The sequence below is a fragment of the Drosophila takahashii genome, chromosome 2R, assembly GCF_030179915.1.
Source record: "Drosophila takahashii strain IR98-3 E-12201 chromosome 2R, DtakHiC1v2, whole genome shotgun sequence".
In the NCBI taxonomy this organism is placed as follows: Eukaryota; Metazoa; Arthropoda; class Insecta; order Diptera; family Drosophilidae; genus Drosophila; species Drosophila takahashii.
The window spans coordinates 23,446,870-23,458,545 of NC_091679.1; the positions used below are offsets into that span (position 1 = coordinate 23,446,870).

General features: G+C 41.1%; 3 protein-coding genes across 5 annotated transcripts; 1 reads left to right on the top strand and 2 right to left on the bottom strand.

Moving 5' to 3' along the window:
* Window positions 1-374: 374 nt before the first annotated feature.
* Dgat2 (Diacylglycerol O-acyltransferase 2) lies at window positions 375-2,598 on the bottom strand. Of its 2 annotated transcripts, none has more exons than XM_017157151.3 (6): window positions 2,059-2,598; window positions 1,516-1,613; window positions 1,322-1,453; window positions 914-1,255; window positions 656-855; window positions 375-585 (listed from the first exon to the last, which is right to left on the bottom strand). In XM_017157151.3, exons 2-6 carry the CDS (start codon window positions 1,581-1,583, stop codon window positions 428-430), a joined length of 900 nt encoding a protein of 299 aa, XP_017012640.2. In that variant the 5' UTR covers window positions 1,584-1,613; window positions 2,059-2,598; the 3' UTR covers window positions 375-427. The 2 variants fall into 2 exon arrangements, with proteins under 2 accessions (XP_017012640.2, XP_017012639.2); XM_017157150.3 differs by lacking the exon at window positions 2,059-2,598 and adding an exon at window positions 1,675-1,984.
* Window positions 2,599-2,697: 99 nt separating this feature from the next.
* Window positions 2,698-6,500, bottom strand: LOC108067882 (2-acylglycerol O-acyltransferase 2-A). Of its 2 annotated transcripts, none has more exons than XM_017157155.3 (7): window positions 6,408-6,500; window positions 4,040-4,247; window positions 3,891-3,988; window positions 3,695-3,826; window positions 3,258-3,599; window positions 2,998-3,197; window positions 2,698-2,930 (listed from the first exon to the last, which is right to left on the bottom strand). In XM_017157155.3, exons 2-7 carry the CDS (start codon window positions 4,166-4,168, stop codon window positions 2,773-2,775), a joined length of 1,059 nt encoding a protein of 352 aa, XP_017012644.2. In that variant the 5' UTR covers window positions 4,169-4,247; window positions 6,408-6,500; the 3' UTR covers window positions 2,698-2,772. The 2 variants fall into 2 exon arrangements, with proteins under 2 accessions (XP_017012644.2, XP_070068976.1); XM_070212875.1 differs by having other exon boundaries at window positions 6,374-6,498.
* A 481-nt stretch (window positions 6,501-6,981) lies between these two features.
* Window positions 6,982-11,616, top strand: tor (tyrosine protein kinase receptor torso). The gene is made up of 14 exons (XM_017157088.3): window positions 6,982-7,651; window positions 7,771-8,007; window positions 8,075-8,312; window positions 8,374-8,456; window positions 8,513-8,681; window positions 8,744-9,049; window positions 9,497-9,832; window positions 9,891-10,062; window positions 10,114-10,591; window positions 10,653-10,747; window positions 10,803-10,925; window positions 10,987-11,124; window positions 11,185-11,358; window positions 11,415-11,616. Exons 1-14 carry the CDS (start codon window positions 7,499-7,501, stop codon window positions 11,467-11,469), a joined length of 2,757 nt encoding a protein of 918 aa, XP_017012577.3. The 5' UTR covers window positions 6,982-7,498; the 3' UTR covers window positions 11,470-11,616.
* Window positions 11,617-11,676: the final 60 nt, after the last annotated feature.

An 11,676-nucleotide genomic window follows, 5' to 3' on the forward strand; every position in this document is an offset into this window, starting at 1 on the left:
CAGTCAAAATACTCATTGTTTTGTGCGTACCCCAACAATGAGTTCTTCGATAAGGGGTCTGGTTTGATTTTGTCGCAGTTCTACTAGAGATCTGTGTCGCCCTTATCAGGCGAGTGTCTCATTCACACAACTGCTGATTCATGCAGGCGCCTGTTACATTGAACTGGAAGTAATATGGTAAGTATTATGAGCACGCACTTTTCTTTATTTGATGTAAACTAAAGAATTGGGATTGGAGCTGCATATTGAATTTCACAAGAACTAGTCATGTTCCCATATTGAAAGCATTATCATAATTACGAATTTAGTTTTGCTTTATTAAAAACGTTTTGATATGCCAAAACTGCAGTTGGCATAGTAAACAATCAAAATAATAAAACCATTAAACAATAATCTTTTGTATTAACAATTCCTAAACATTTTTTAATTACTGTAAAACCAATTTGGCACTCGTAGAATTCTGTAAATATTTGTCTTTGTGCTGTTCAAATAGTTTTTCCAGGGCCTCAATGACCTGTCCATGCACTTTGTCCACATACTCTGGGTCGGGTTGATCGCTCTTTACAACATCAATGGGGGAACCAACTAGGAAATGCAAATAAATTATATACTTAGTAACTCATTTTCTGTAGAGAAAATGAAAGCTTTTACTTACCAACTTGGACAATGCGTCGTCGAAACGGCAGAAAGCCAAAGGTGTAGTTGAAGAAACCTCGACCCACTGGGATCAAAGGGGAAACACCGGTGAGTTTCTTAACTACATTCTGAACCCGACGGAGCAGGGAATCTGGGGGATTGGCCACCTGATCGAAAATGTCCACTTCGCCAAAGGAAAACGAAGGCACAATCGATGAACTAGAATCAGAGAGATGTTAGTAAGAATTTTTTTTTAATTTTACAACCCGGTACTCACCCCGTTCGAATTGCCATTTTAACAAAACCCTTCCTGTTCTTTAAGGTTAAAATATATTGTCCAGGATGCGAGTCCATTGCCTCCTGGGCACCACCAACCAGTATAGCCACCGCATTCGAGGTAAATCCATCGCGATTGTCCTTGTGTTTAGGATCATTTGATTTGCTGAGCATTCGGATTAGGGCCTCTTTGGATACGGAGACTAAGCCCCAGCATCGAAGGACTTCTCGCATGAAAGGCACATGGAAATGCTGATCCAGAGTGCCTAGTTTTGGTCGCACTTGGGGGAATAACTCCAGCCACTTGGAGATTTCCACACCCATGTTAATACCTATGCCCGTTCTACAATTCCAACCAGTGTCTATTTATATTTAAACGATTAGATTGGCTATCTGTCAATGTACTTACCCCAAAATTCCATGGGGAAAGCTGGCCAAGATGTAGTTCTTATTAGCCGGCAGGTCGGCGGTTTTGACCAACTCCACGGGAAAGTAATCGCGATAGCGGCGATGTAAGAGGTTAGTACGGGTTATCATCCAGCTAAGAAATGATGTAAGTAACGATATCATCGTCATGAAACTTTAATTTGATTTTTTACTTACCCATTGCCATCCACCACAGATTGGGTTTTCTTGTGATGCACATAGACATAAGCCAAGTAAATGACCATTAGGCTTCGCAGAAGAAGACCTCCATAGATCTGTAAGAAAGATAGGTAGGTATACTTATCTTATATTTATTTCAACAATTAGTTCTCCTACCAGTGAACCAGCTACCAAAAGAAAGGAAACAGATAAGAGGATCAACAGCATCGAGGTAAAGAAGGCCGTGACCAGTATCTGCAATCGACGTTCCAGAGGAACTCGGAGGGGCGCCCATTCGATTTTCATGTTTACTTCGCTCCAATAATGTCCGAACAAATCTACCAGCTGCTCTTTCGGCGGTTCTCCCACGACTGAACGATATGAAATCCAGCGACGGTCAATTTGCCCTGTATTAAACTTATACTTATCCTTATCGGTTTTAGGCTTGATGGGGTGCGCCCGCATTACCGGCTAATCGTAAACCAACTAAACAGTAGTTCTTTGTTTGGGGCTGATGGGAATGTGCGATTGGAGTGATAAAGATGATAAAGGTTGGCTTACAATCGGCGTCTGGGTGCAAAGGTATGCGGCGATTCCAAAATTATTACCCCTTTTGACTTTAAGAGCAGTATGATTCAATTAACGCTTTATGCTCTCCGGCTTGTATTTCTTCTGACTAATCAAAAATTTAGTCGTGTGATAAGAAAGTTATTTCTATACCAAAAATAACTATAGGTGATTATCGGCCTAAATCTTATACGGGACTAACAAAAGTGTACTTCACTATAGCTATGATGAAATAATGGCGTTCTCCATACATATACTTACAAAAAGTCTAGACTCTAGAGATTACATCTGTAAAACGGGTTATTCAAGTGCTATTATAAGGCGTGGAACAAGGCACCCTAACCAAAGTTCCGTCATAATGAAATTAAAATATTTCCTTTCAATCCGATAATTATCTGATAAACAATTATAATTGTTTCCAATGCCAATAAATCATAATTATAAACTCTTGGGAATTAAAATTTGACCGCCAATACGGATTGATCGTTGATCAACACTACAGGTACCCTATCGATATATAGCCTAATCAGAGCTTTCAATTGCTGCTAAGCGATATAAACTTATTCAAAAATTTAATCACTAGCCACAGTTACAAAGAGCTTTCAATACAGATCCATTAAAATACCCCATAAGATGAGTTAATTGGATTGTATTATTTGCTTATAAAGCATAAGTTTGATCACAATTTCTAGATACCAGCTTTTTCGACTAGTGAATAATGAGCTTGGTCTTTTTGGAGTTGGGTATGTACAGATCCTTATACTGAGCGAACATTTTCTCCAGATCCTTGATGACCTGCTTATGAATCTTATCCACATATTCTGCATCGGGGTTGTCGCTCTTTACCACATCGATGGGAGCACCAACTGCAAGGATTTTAATATAATTTGGATAATTGGAAATAGGACACTTTTTCATGACTTTAGGACTCACCAACTTGAACGATGCGTCGGCGGTTAGGCAGAATGCCGAAGGAGTAGTTGAAGATGCCGCGACCCACTGGAATTAGAGGGGAAATCCCCGTGATCCTCTTAACAAAATCTTGGAAGCGGCGAACCGGAGAGTTTGGTGGGTTGGCCACCTGATCCAAAATGTCCACCTCGCCAAAGGAAAACGTGGGTACAATCGATGACCTTAAATAATGATGGAAAATATATGACTATTTCTCTTAGCTTTAACAGATTTTCACTTACCCCGTTCGAATGGCCATTTTGACGAAACCCTTGCGATTCTTCAGGGTCAATATGTATTGACCAGGATGCGAATCTAGGGCCTCCTGGGCACCGCCCACCAGAATCGCCACCGCATTGGAGGTGAAGCCATCCCGATTATCCTTGTGCTGGGGATCGTTCGATTTGGTTAGCAAGTACACTAAAGCGTCCTTGGAAACCGAAACCAAGCCCCAAGACCGCAAGAGACCACGCACAAGGGGCGTCAGGAAGTTCTGATCCAAGGTGGCCACCTTGGGCCTCACTTGAGGGAACAGTTCCAGCCACTTGGAGATGTCTAGACCCATGTTGATGGAAATGCCGGTCCTATCGGGGTTTTCAATATTTACATAAGTATGTATACAAATGTTTCGTCACTTGAGCAGCCATCGATAAGATTGGCTATCAGTCATCGCGCTTACCCCAGAATTCCATGGGGAAAGCTGGCCAAAATGTAGTTTTTATTCGGGGGTAGCTCTGCGGTCTTCACCAGCTGCACGGGATAGTAGTCCCGATAGTGCCGAAACAGCCAATTATCGCGGTTAATCTTCCAGCTAAAAGAGGTTATTTTAAAACCAATTAAAAATGTACTTTGATGGAAACACGATTGAAGCATACCCGTTGCCATCCATAATGGAGTGGGTTCTCCGGTGATTCGCAAAGACGTAGATTAAATAGATGATGGTCACTGTGCGCCAAATAAGACCACCGTAGATCTAGAATAGAATGCTTAGTATATGGATTAAAGAATGACTTATTTTACTCACCAGCAGGGCAGCAACCAGAATATAAGAGCCAAAGGAAAGTATCATGAAGGAAAGGATGAAGAAGGCCATGGCGAACGTCTGACGACGTCGCTCCATGGGAACTTCAATGGGAGCCCACTCGATTTTCATGTTGAACTGCTCTTGAATTCAAAAACCCTTCACGGACCGAACTATTTAAGTAGCGACTCTTGGCAAGGTCCTCCAGCGACTGAAAAGTGTCCAATGTTTAGTAACCAATTCTTATCCTTATCAGTATCCGCCGATGGCGCGAGTTCGTGGCTATCGGTAACAGTTGTTAAAAAATACCACCGATTTAATAGCTATTTGCTTGGGGTGTTTAAAAATTCGAGCAATCAAGATAGTGACCTGCTTTATATAGACGTCTGGCGATATAGTTCAATCATTGCCAACAACAGCCGGCTTTTTCAAAAATTTGCTTTGCAACGCTTACACTTTTGACCACATTTATTTATAACGATTGTACTGTTGATTACAACTAGTTGGCCAATTATAATCACGTTTAAATATCATTAGAAATAGAACGAAACTTGATATGTGATAGCCTTCATATCACTATGGACGGCAGTCCATGTAGTGACGAAGCGCACCAGGAGAGTGTGCGAAGGCGACTACTATTATATAGCCGCAAAATTGAAAATCTGCTGTGATAGTCCGATCGTAATGAGTAATACACCAATCGAAAGGTATTGCAAAAACTTAAAGGATTGCATACCAAGACTTTAAGAAAATCAATTGGCTTGGGAGAGAGAGCGGTGAAAGTGAAAAATTGAAAATTTCGAAATTTGGAGCTGTTGGGGCCGGTGGGGATAAATGCCCCCTCGCAATGTTTTAGTTGTATTCCTCTTGAAAATACCCGTCGAATGAGGGATCATTTGTCAAAATCCGACTCTCCGTTCAAAAGTTATAGCCAAAATAAGATTTTCTTCTTCTTCCCAAAATGAAAATTTAATTCTGTTTGTCAGTTTGTCCACTTGTCCAAAACATGTTTTTTAAGTTCTGAAAATTTGATATGACGTTCATCACATCGATATAAAAAACTTTTGTTCTACCACTTTTGGAAAAACTCGCTAGTTTAGCGGGAAAACAGCTATAAATAGCTAAAATTCGGAAAGCCGTAACTTCTATACTACTAAAGCTACAGACTTGTGCTGCATCTCGTTTGAAAGGTATTTTGAAATGCTATAAACGCCTTCTATATGCAATTTGTGTAAATGTAATAGTTAAAAAAAATATGAACAAAAGACAATTTTTTAAAACTTTTTTTTTAGCTTTTTTTATTTTTCTCAAAAACGGCTCTAACGATTTTCTTTAAAACCTTAAACTGTATAGCCCTTAAGATTCCTTAAATTTTGGTATATAACACATTACTGTAAAAAGTCACGTTTAATAGTTATTTTTATACGAAAATAGCCACTGTTGCCACCTCGAACAATTAACGCTCCCTGAGTATTGAATTTTGTGGGAGGGTATCCGAACTGTATTTTAGGGTCATGGAATCAGTAAATTTGCACTTAAGAGTTCCATATAGGAATCTTTTGTTCTACGACTTTTGGAAAAAGCCGCTACTTTAGCGGGAAAAAAGCTAAAAATGGCTAAATTTCGTTAGTTTTTAAGTTCTACACTATTAAAGGTACAGACATGTGCTATACCTCGTTTAAAAGGTATTTTGAAATACTTCAACGCCTTTTTAACTTAATTCGTTAAAATACAATTGTTTAAAAATTATGATTGACCAATTTAAATTTAAATGTTTACATTAGCACCTATGAGAGCAAAAGTAAACAAACAAAAACTTCTGATATCAAATAAAAACACCTCTAAACGAGGTAAAAAACTAGTGACGATCGCACCTTCAACGTACAAAAGTTCTGATATCAACTTTTGTGACGAAAAATGATTTTAGATGCGACTAAATAAGTACGTTACCTAAAATTTATTCATTCGGCACGCTACAACAAAAAACTTTCGTGTAGATATTAAATATTTGCTAAAGCGGGCCGAATGAATACATTTTAGGTAACGTACTTATTTAGTCGCATCTAAAATCATTTTTCGTCACAAAAGTTGATATCAGAACTTTTGTACGTTGAAGGTGCGATCGTCACTAGTTTTTTACCTCGTTTAGAGGTGTTTTTATTTGATTATATTGAGGGTTTGGTGATAAAAATATAAGCTTTCTTAGCCAAGAAATACTTTGGTTTCTGTGTATATGAATTTTTATTTTTTAAAAGAAAATCGATAAGCTTTAAAAATTCACATTTATTTCTATTATTTGTCATTTACTATTTCCCATAAAATGTAAACTATAATGACCTCTGAAGACGCTCCCATAGATTTGTATTATTACTAATGTTTGTAAAAGCGCACGCAGTGTAAATGTTTACACACGTAATGGATCGTTATCGCATTTTAAGAGCAGAACCGACGACGCGAGCGTCCAATATTTAACTAAACAAGCGAAACTGAAAAGTCAGAGAGCAATGCACGAGATTCCCATATGAGTATTACGAGTACTCGAATGCGATGCAACAATTGAGTCACCGACGTAATTGCGGGTTCTATACGATATAAACTGAAACAGAGGCAGCTGAGGTCATGTGCATTTGCAAGTCTTTATCGAGGAATACCTGTTTAAGAGCTTGCTACTGATCTATTCTAATCGAAATGGAAGCAAGGAAAGCGGGTTTATGTAAAACCTACAATGTATGCGAAATTAGCAAAGTTTTTTTAAGCTTAAATTCAAATACTGGCGCCCCTTTCTGAAAGTTTTTAGGGATGGAATGTGTTTCAGCACTAGCCAACACTTTGTGCTTGGTTATCGGCTTGTTGCATTGAATGCACTTTTAGCGCCAAAAATATCGAAAACTTAAACGGCGAGTCAAGACTTTATGCCATATAGTTCCCAATAAATAAGAACTAATAATAATAAAAATGTTGTTCAATCAGATTACCAATACAAATTGTCAAAGGGAATGCCTACAAATTGCTCAATCCTCCTTGGGGCTACGATGACGAAGTACCGATTGGATTTTTGCATTTCAAATGACCCCTAGTCCAATCCGATACGATCCAATACAGTGCAATGAAGAAGTGGAAATCAAATCAAAACAAAATGCGCAAAATATATTCAGCGAGTCCACCGTTTTTCATCATTCCTTTTTCGTCGGTTTCCCCTGTCACATTTTGGGCCTCAGTTCGGCGAGATAATCCGTGAGCAGCGGTTTGGTTTTTATCTCCGAAAGTGGGATCCTAAAAATTAACTATTTTCAAGTCTAGTGGGCACTATTAAAATTACTGCAGTAGAAGTAAAGGAAGATCAAAGTGCATGGCAAAAGTGCATTAAACCCGAAAGAAGCTTTAAACAAATATATTTTTCATTCCAATACACGCACACAACGAAAAGCTAAAGAAGTTGATTTGGAAGCAAAACAAAGAAAAATGCTGATTTTCTATGCGAAATACGCATTTCTCTTTTGGTTTTTCGTGGGAAGCAATCAAGGTGAAGTGCTGATAATGGACCAAATCTTCCAAGATGAAAAGCTGCTCACTGTGACCGCGTGTACGCAGAACTGCCTGGAAAAGGGCCAGATGGTATGAGACTATATCTCCCTGAAAATTGCCATTTTTATTTTAATTAAATGGATAGAAATAATGCTTTGCTTTGGCCTTGAAAAACAAGAAATTCCTCAAGTTCTCTATAATCTCTTCAGGACTTTCGAAACTGCTTCAAGGACTGCAGGCATAATGGGACAGCTCCCGGAGCTCTACGCAAAGTGCAGGATAACTTCCAGATGAACATGCTGTGTCGCACAGAGTCCGAGATTGTTTTCCACATCGATTGGGTGCAGCACAGCAGGGGAAATGAGTCGGCCCCAAATGTCACTTACATAATCAAGGTGGATGTGGATGCCAGCAAGGAGGATATTCCAGAGACCAAACTTTACCTGGTATTATGTTTATCTTCACAATTATTTACTAGTGTTTATTTTAAATCCATTGATTTTGTGCCTCCAGTCTGATGATAACTTTCTGATCCTTCCGGGCCTGGAATCCAACTCGAGCTACAATGTCACCGCAATGGCGATGCACGGGGATGCCAGCTACTCGCTGATAGCCAAGGACCAGACCTTCGCCACCCTCATACGAGGCTACCAACCCAGCAAAATGGGAGAAGTGAATCTAATGCGATTTGTCCCCCAGTCGGGTGAACTGCATCACGTTGCTGCTGAGATCGAGTGGCAGCCATCGGCAGGTGAGTTCCCTCATCAGTAGAATGTACCCCCTAATCCTTCCTCAACTGAATTCCATTGCAGAACAAAACTGCTACTTTGACATGGTGTCCTATTCGACCAACAGCGTGAATATGGACGAGCCGCGGGTGGTGCAATTCCGAGATGTAAGTATACCATGGTACCCCTGTTAAGGTCAAGAGTACTCAACCTTTTCCTCCAGAGAAGAAGGCTATACAGGCACACGGTGGACAACCTGGAGTTCGACAAACACTATCGCGTGGGCGTGAGAACAGTCAACATAATGAACCGACTTGAGAGCGCTGTGCGATGGCTGCCGGTCGTGGCTCCAAGCTGCTTAGATTGGTATCCCTTCAACTACACCCTCTGCCGTAAGTTGCTTGCTTTTTCAAATATTTAGCTAACATTATTTTATTTTTAAACTGATCGATAGCTCCTCATAAGCCGGAGAATCTGAGTGTGACGCAGGAGCAGTATTTGCCGAATACCTTGGCTCTGAACATTTCCTGGTCGCGCCCCAGTCACCTGCCGGATAACTACACACTCCATATCTTCGATCTGTTTAAGGGAGGTAAGGATATAAACTTCACTCTGGACCAAAACAAGAGCCACTTCTTCGTGCCCAGGATCACGGTGCTGGGCTCCCATTTCGAAGTGCATTTGGTGGCGCAGTCGGCAGGCGGCAAGAATGTCTCCGGCTTGACTCTGGATAAGGTGCCGCGAGATGTCTGGCTGAGTGGTAAGTAAATGCTCTCCCAGCTAAGATATAAAAGATGGAAATTAATCCAAACTTATTGCAACGGTCCTCCAAAAAAGTCCTTTTAACCGTTATTATGGCCGATTTCTCAATGTCACTTTAACTTTTGTCGTTCTGTTATATTGATTGATCAGAAAATGATCATAACTGATCATAACTAATACCAAGTTAATGTTTAACTGACCAAAAACTCTTAACTAAAGACAATGTTCTAGTTAACTTGATCTGACAACCTTTCTCTTTTGGATTTCTCGCTGAAGATTTTTTCTCTGTAAATATTCTTCGTTCGTAATATAAACTTAAATTAGAAAACGAATTTGTCTTCCCGAACAATTTAACTTAGCAAACTAGGATCTTATCATAACATTGAGAAATCGCACTTGATGATAACCCATTCCAACTTTCTTTTGTATTTCTCCTATCGAACAGAGGGCAACCTGGTTAAGCTGATACTCTTTATTATCGTGCCCATTTTCTGCATTTTGATGCTGTGCTGCGTGACCTTCTGCAGACGGAATCGGTCGGATGTTCAGGCCTTGCAAATGGAGGCCAAGAATGCCAAGGCCAGTGACTTCCACATCTCGCTGATGGACAGCAGTGGCCTGCTGGTCAGCCTGTCGGCCAACGAGAGCCTGGATATAAAGGACGAGCTGGAGGTGGAGCCTCATTCGGTGCTCCTCCAAGATGTCCTGGGCGAGGGAGCCTTCGGCTTGGTGCGTCGCGGAGTTTACAAGAAACGCCAGGTGGCCGTAAAATTGTTGAAAGGTAGTACTAGAAGTACTAAAAGTTGAACTCAATTTATGGAGTATTTCTTTTTCTAAAGACGAACCGAATGACGAGGACGTGTATGCATTCAAGTGCGAGATCCAAATGCTCAAAGCCGTGGGCAAACACCCAAATATAGTCGGTATCGTAGGATACTCAACTCGTTTCAGCAATCAGATGATGTTGCTTATTGAATACTGCAGCCTTGGAAGCCTGCAGAATTTCCTACGGTATGTTGTTCCTCTTATAAGTTAATAAAAACTAATTGCCTCCTGTCGTAGGGAGGAGTGGAAGTTCCGGCAAGAGCAAAATGCCATTGGCCTGAAGAAGAACCTGGAGCAGAATGTGGACAACCGAAGGGGCCACCGTCGTAGTTCCATCCATGACCGCATAGAAGACATCAACAACTCGATGTTGTCCACCGTGGAGGAGGAGAGTGAAGCGGACCAGACACAAACCAGCAGTCGGGTGGAGACCTACACCCTCACTCGGATCACAAATGCAGCCGACAACAAGGGTTACGGACTGGAGGACATTGAAAACATCGGGGGTAGTGATATTCCGAGGGATCTGACTAAACAGAAGCTAGGACCAGAGCTCAGGAAAGAGCGTAGAAAGGAACTAAAAATCGAGGACAAGAAGCGAACCTTCGAGAACAAGGAATATTTTGATTGCCTCGACTCGTCAGATGCAAAACCGAGAATACCACTGAAATATGCAGATCTGCTGGACATTGCCCAACAAGTGGCGGTTGGAATGGTGTGATCATCTCACTGATTCTCCAAAATGTAGAACTTATAACATAATCTATTGATTTCAGGAATTCCTGGCCCAAAACAAAGTAGTGCACCGTGATCTGGCTGCCCGCAATGTTCTGATTTCCCTAGATCGCAGCATTAAGATTGCAGATTTTGGGTGGGTTATGTCTTGAATTTAGTGATGCCTTATAACATTCCCCATACCCTTTAAGGCTAAGTCGAGATGTGTATCATGAGAATGTGTACCGGAAGTCCGGAGGAAGTGGCAAACTGCCCATCAAGTGGCTGGCCCTGGAGTCCCTCACCCACCAGGTGTACACCAGCCAGAGCGACGTGTGAGGATTTGTTTGGTCCTTAATTCGAAGCGAACTCTTAGCTGATCTCCCACTTTTCCAGATGGTCGTTTGGAGTGCTGCTCTATGAGATCACCACGCTAGGCGGAATGCCGTACCCATCGGTGTCACCCAGTGATCTCCTCCAGCTTCTGCGCCACGGTCACCGGATGAAGCGACCCGAGGGATGCACAGAGGAAATGTAGGCGAAGAGATCATAAAGTTATTCAGAAGTGTTGAAAAATCTTCGTAACATTTGTAGGTTCTCTGTGATGGAAAGTTGCTGGAATTCAGTGCCATCACACAGACCCACATTTTCCGGCCTGAAGGAGAGACTAGGAGCCATGATATCGGCCACAAAGGATGTGCCAGAAAGGCTGAAGCAACTGCACGCTGCAACTGAATCAAAATTAAAGTCCTCTGACATTCTTCCAAGGTGAGCTGTCCTCATTTCAAAACTATTTTTTAACTAATCCAGTGGCCCAATTTCAGTAAGGTGGATCAACTGCCCTGCGAGGAGGAGCCATACTTAGAGCCCTTGAATTAGTCTCCATTAGTTTTAGAAGATGAATAATGAGTGCAATACCATATTGTTGGAGAACTTATTGTATCGTAGAATTCCAGTTCCGAATCAGACAACGCTGAAAGGCAGAAAACTCTAAATGGAAATAAAAAGTAAGATAGATTAAGAAAATACCGCTGACTTTACTTATTAAGTGGAAGGATTCTTAAATAGCTTTGCCATTTTTGTCAT

What these genes read in the sequence shown, in the direction of transcription:
- Dgat2 (XM_017157150.3), bottom strand. Translation starts at nt 1,962, where the DNA reads ATGCGGGCGCACCCCATCAAGCCTAAAACCGATAAGGATAAGTATAAG. An exon ending in TTTTGGTAGCTGGTTCACTG is followed by an intron (nt 1,614 to 1,674) that starts GTAGGAGAACTA and finishes TCTTTCTTACAG; the next exon opens with ATCTATGGAGGTCTTCTTCT. An exon ending in TTTCCCCATGGAATTTTGGG is followed by an intron (nt 1,256 to 1,321) that starts GTAAGTACATTG and finishes TTGGAATTGTAG; the next exon opens with AACGGGCATAGGTATTAACA.
- LOC108067882 (XM_017157155.3), bottom strand. Translation starts at nt 4,168, where the DNA reads ATGAAAATCGAGTGGGCTCCCATTGAAGTTCCCATGGAGCGACGTCGT. An exon ending in TCCATTATGGATGGCAACGG is followed by an intron (nt 3,827 to 3,890) that starts GTATGCTTCAAT and finishes AACCTCTTTTAG; the next exon opens with CTGGAAGATTAACCGCGATA. An exon ending in CCGACGCATCGTTCAAGTTG is followed by an intron (nt 2,931 to 2,997) that starts GTGAGTCCTAAA and finishes AAATCCTTGCAG; the next exon opens with TTGGTGCTCCCATCGATGTG.
- tor (XM_017157088.3), top strand. Translation starts at nt 7,499, where the DNA reads ATGCTGATTTTCTATGCGAAATACGCATTTCTCTTTTGGTTTTTCGTG. An exon ending in GGCCGTAAAATTGTTGAAAG is followed by an intron (nt 9,833 to 9,890) that starts GTAGTACTAGAA and finishes CTTTTTCTAAAG; the next exon opens with ACGAACCGAATGACGAGGAC. An exon ending in TACACCAGCCAGAGCGACGT is followed by an intron (nt 10,926 to 10,986) that starts GTGAGGATTTGT and finishes CCACTTTTCCAG; the next exon opens with ATGGTCGTTTGGAGTGCTGC.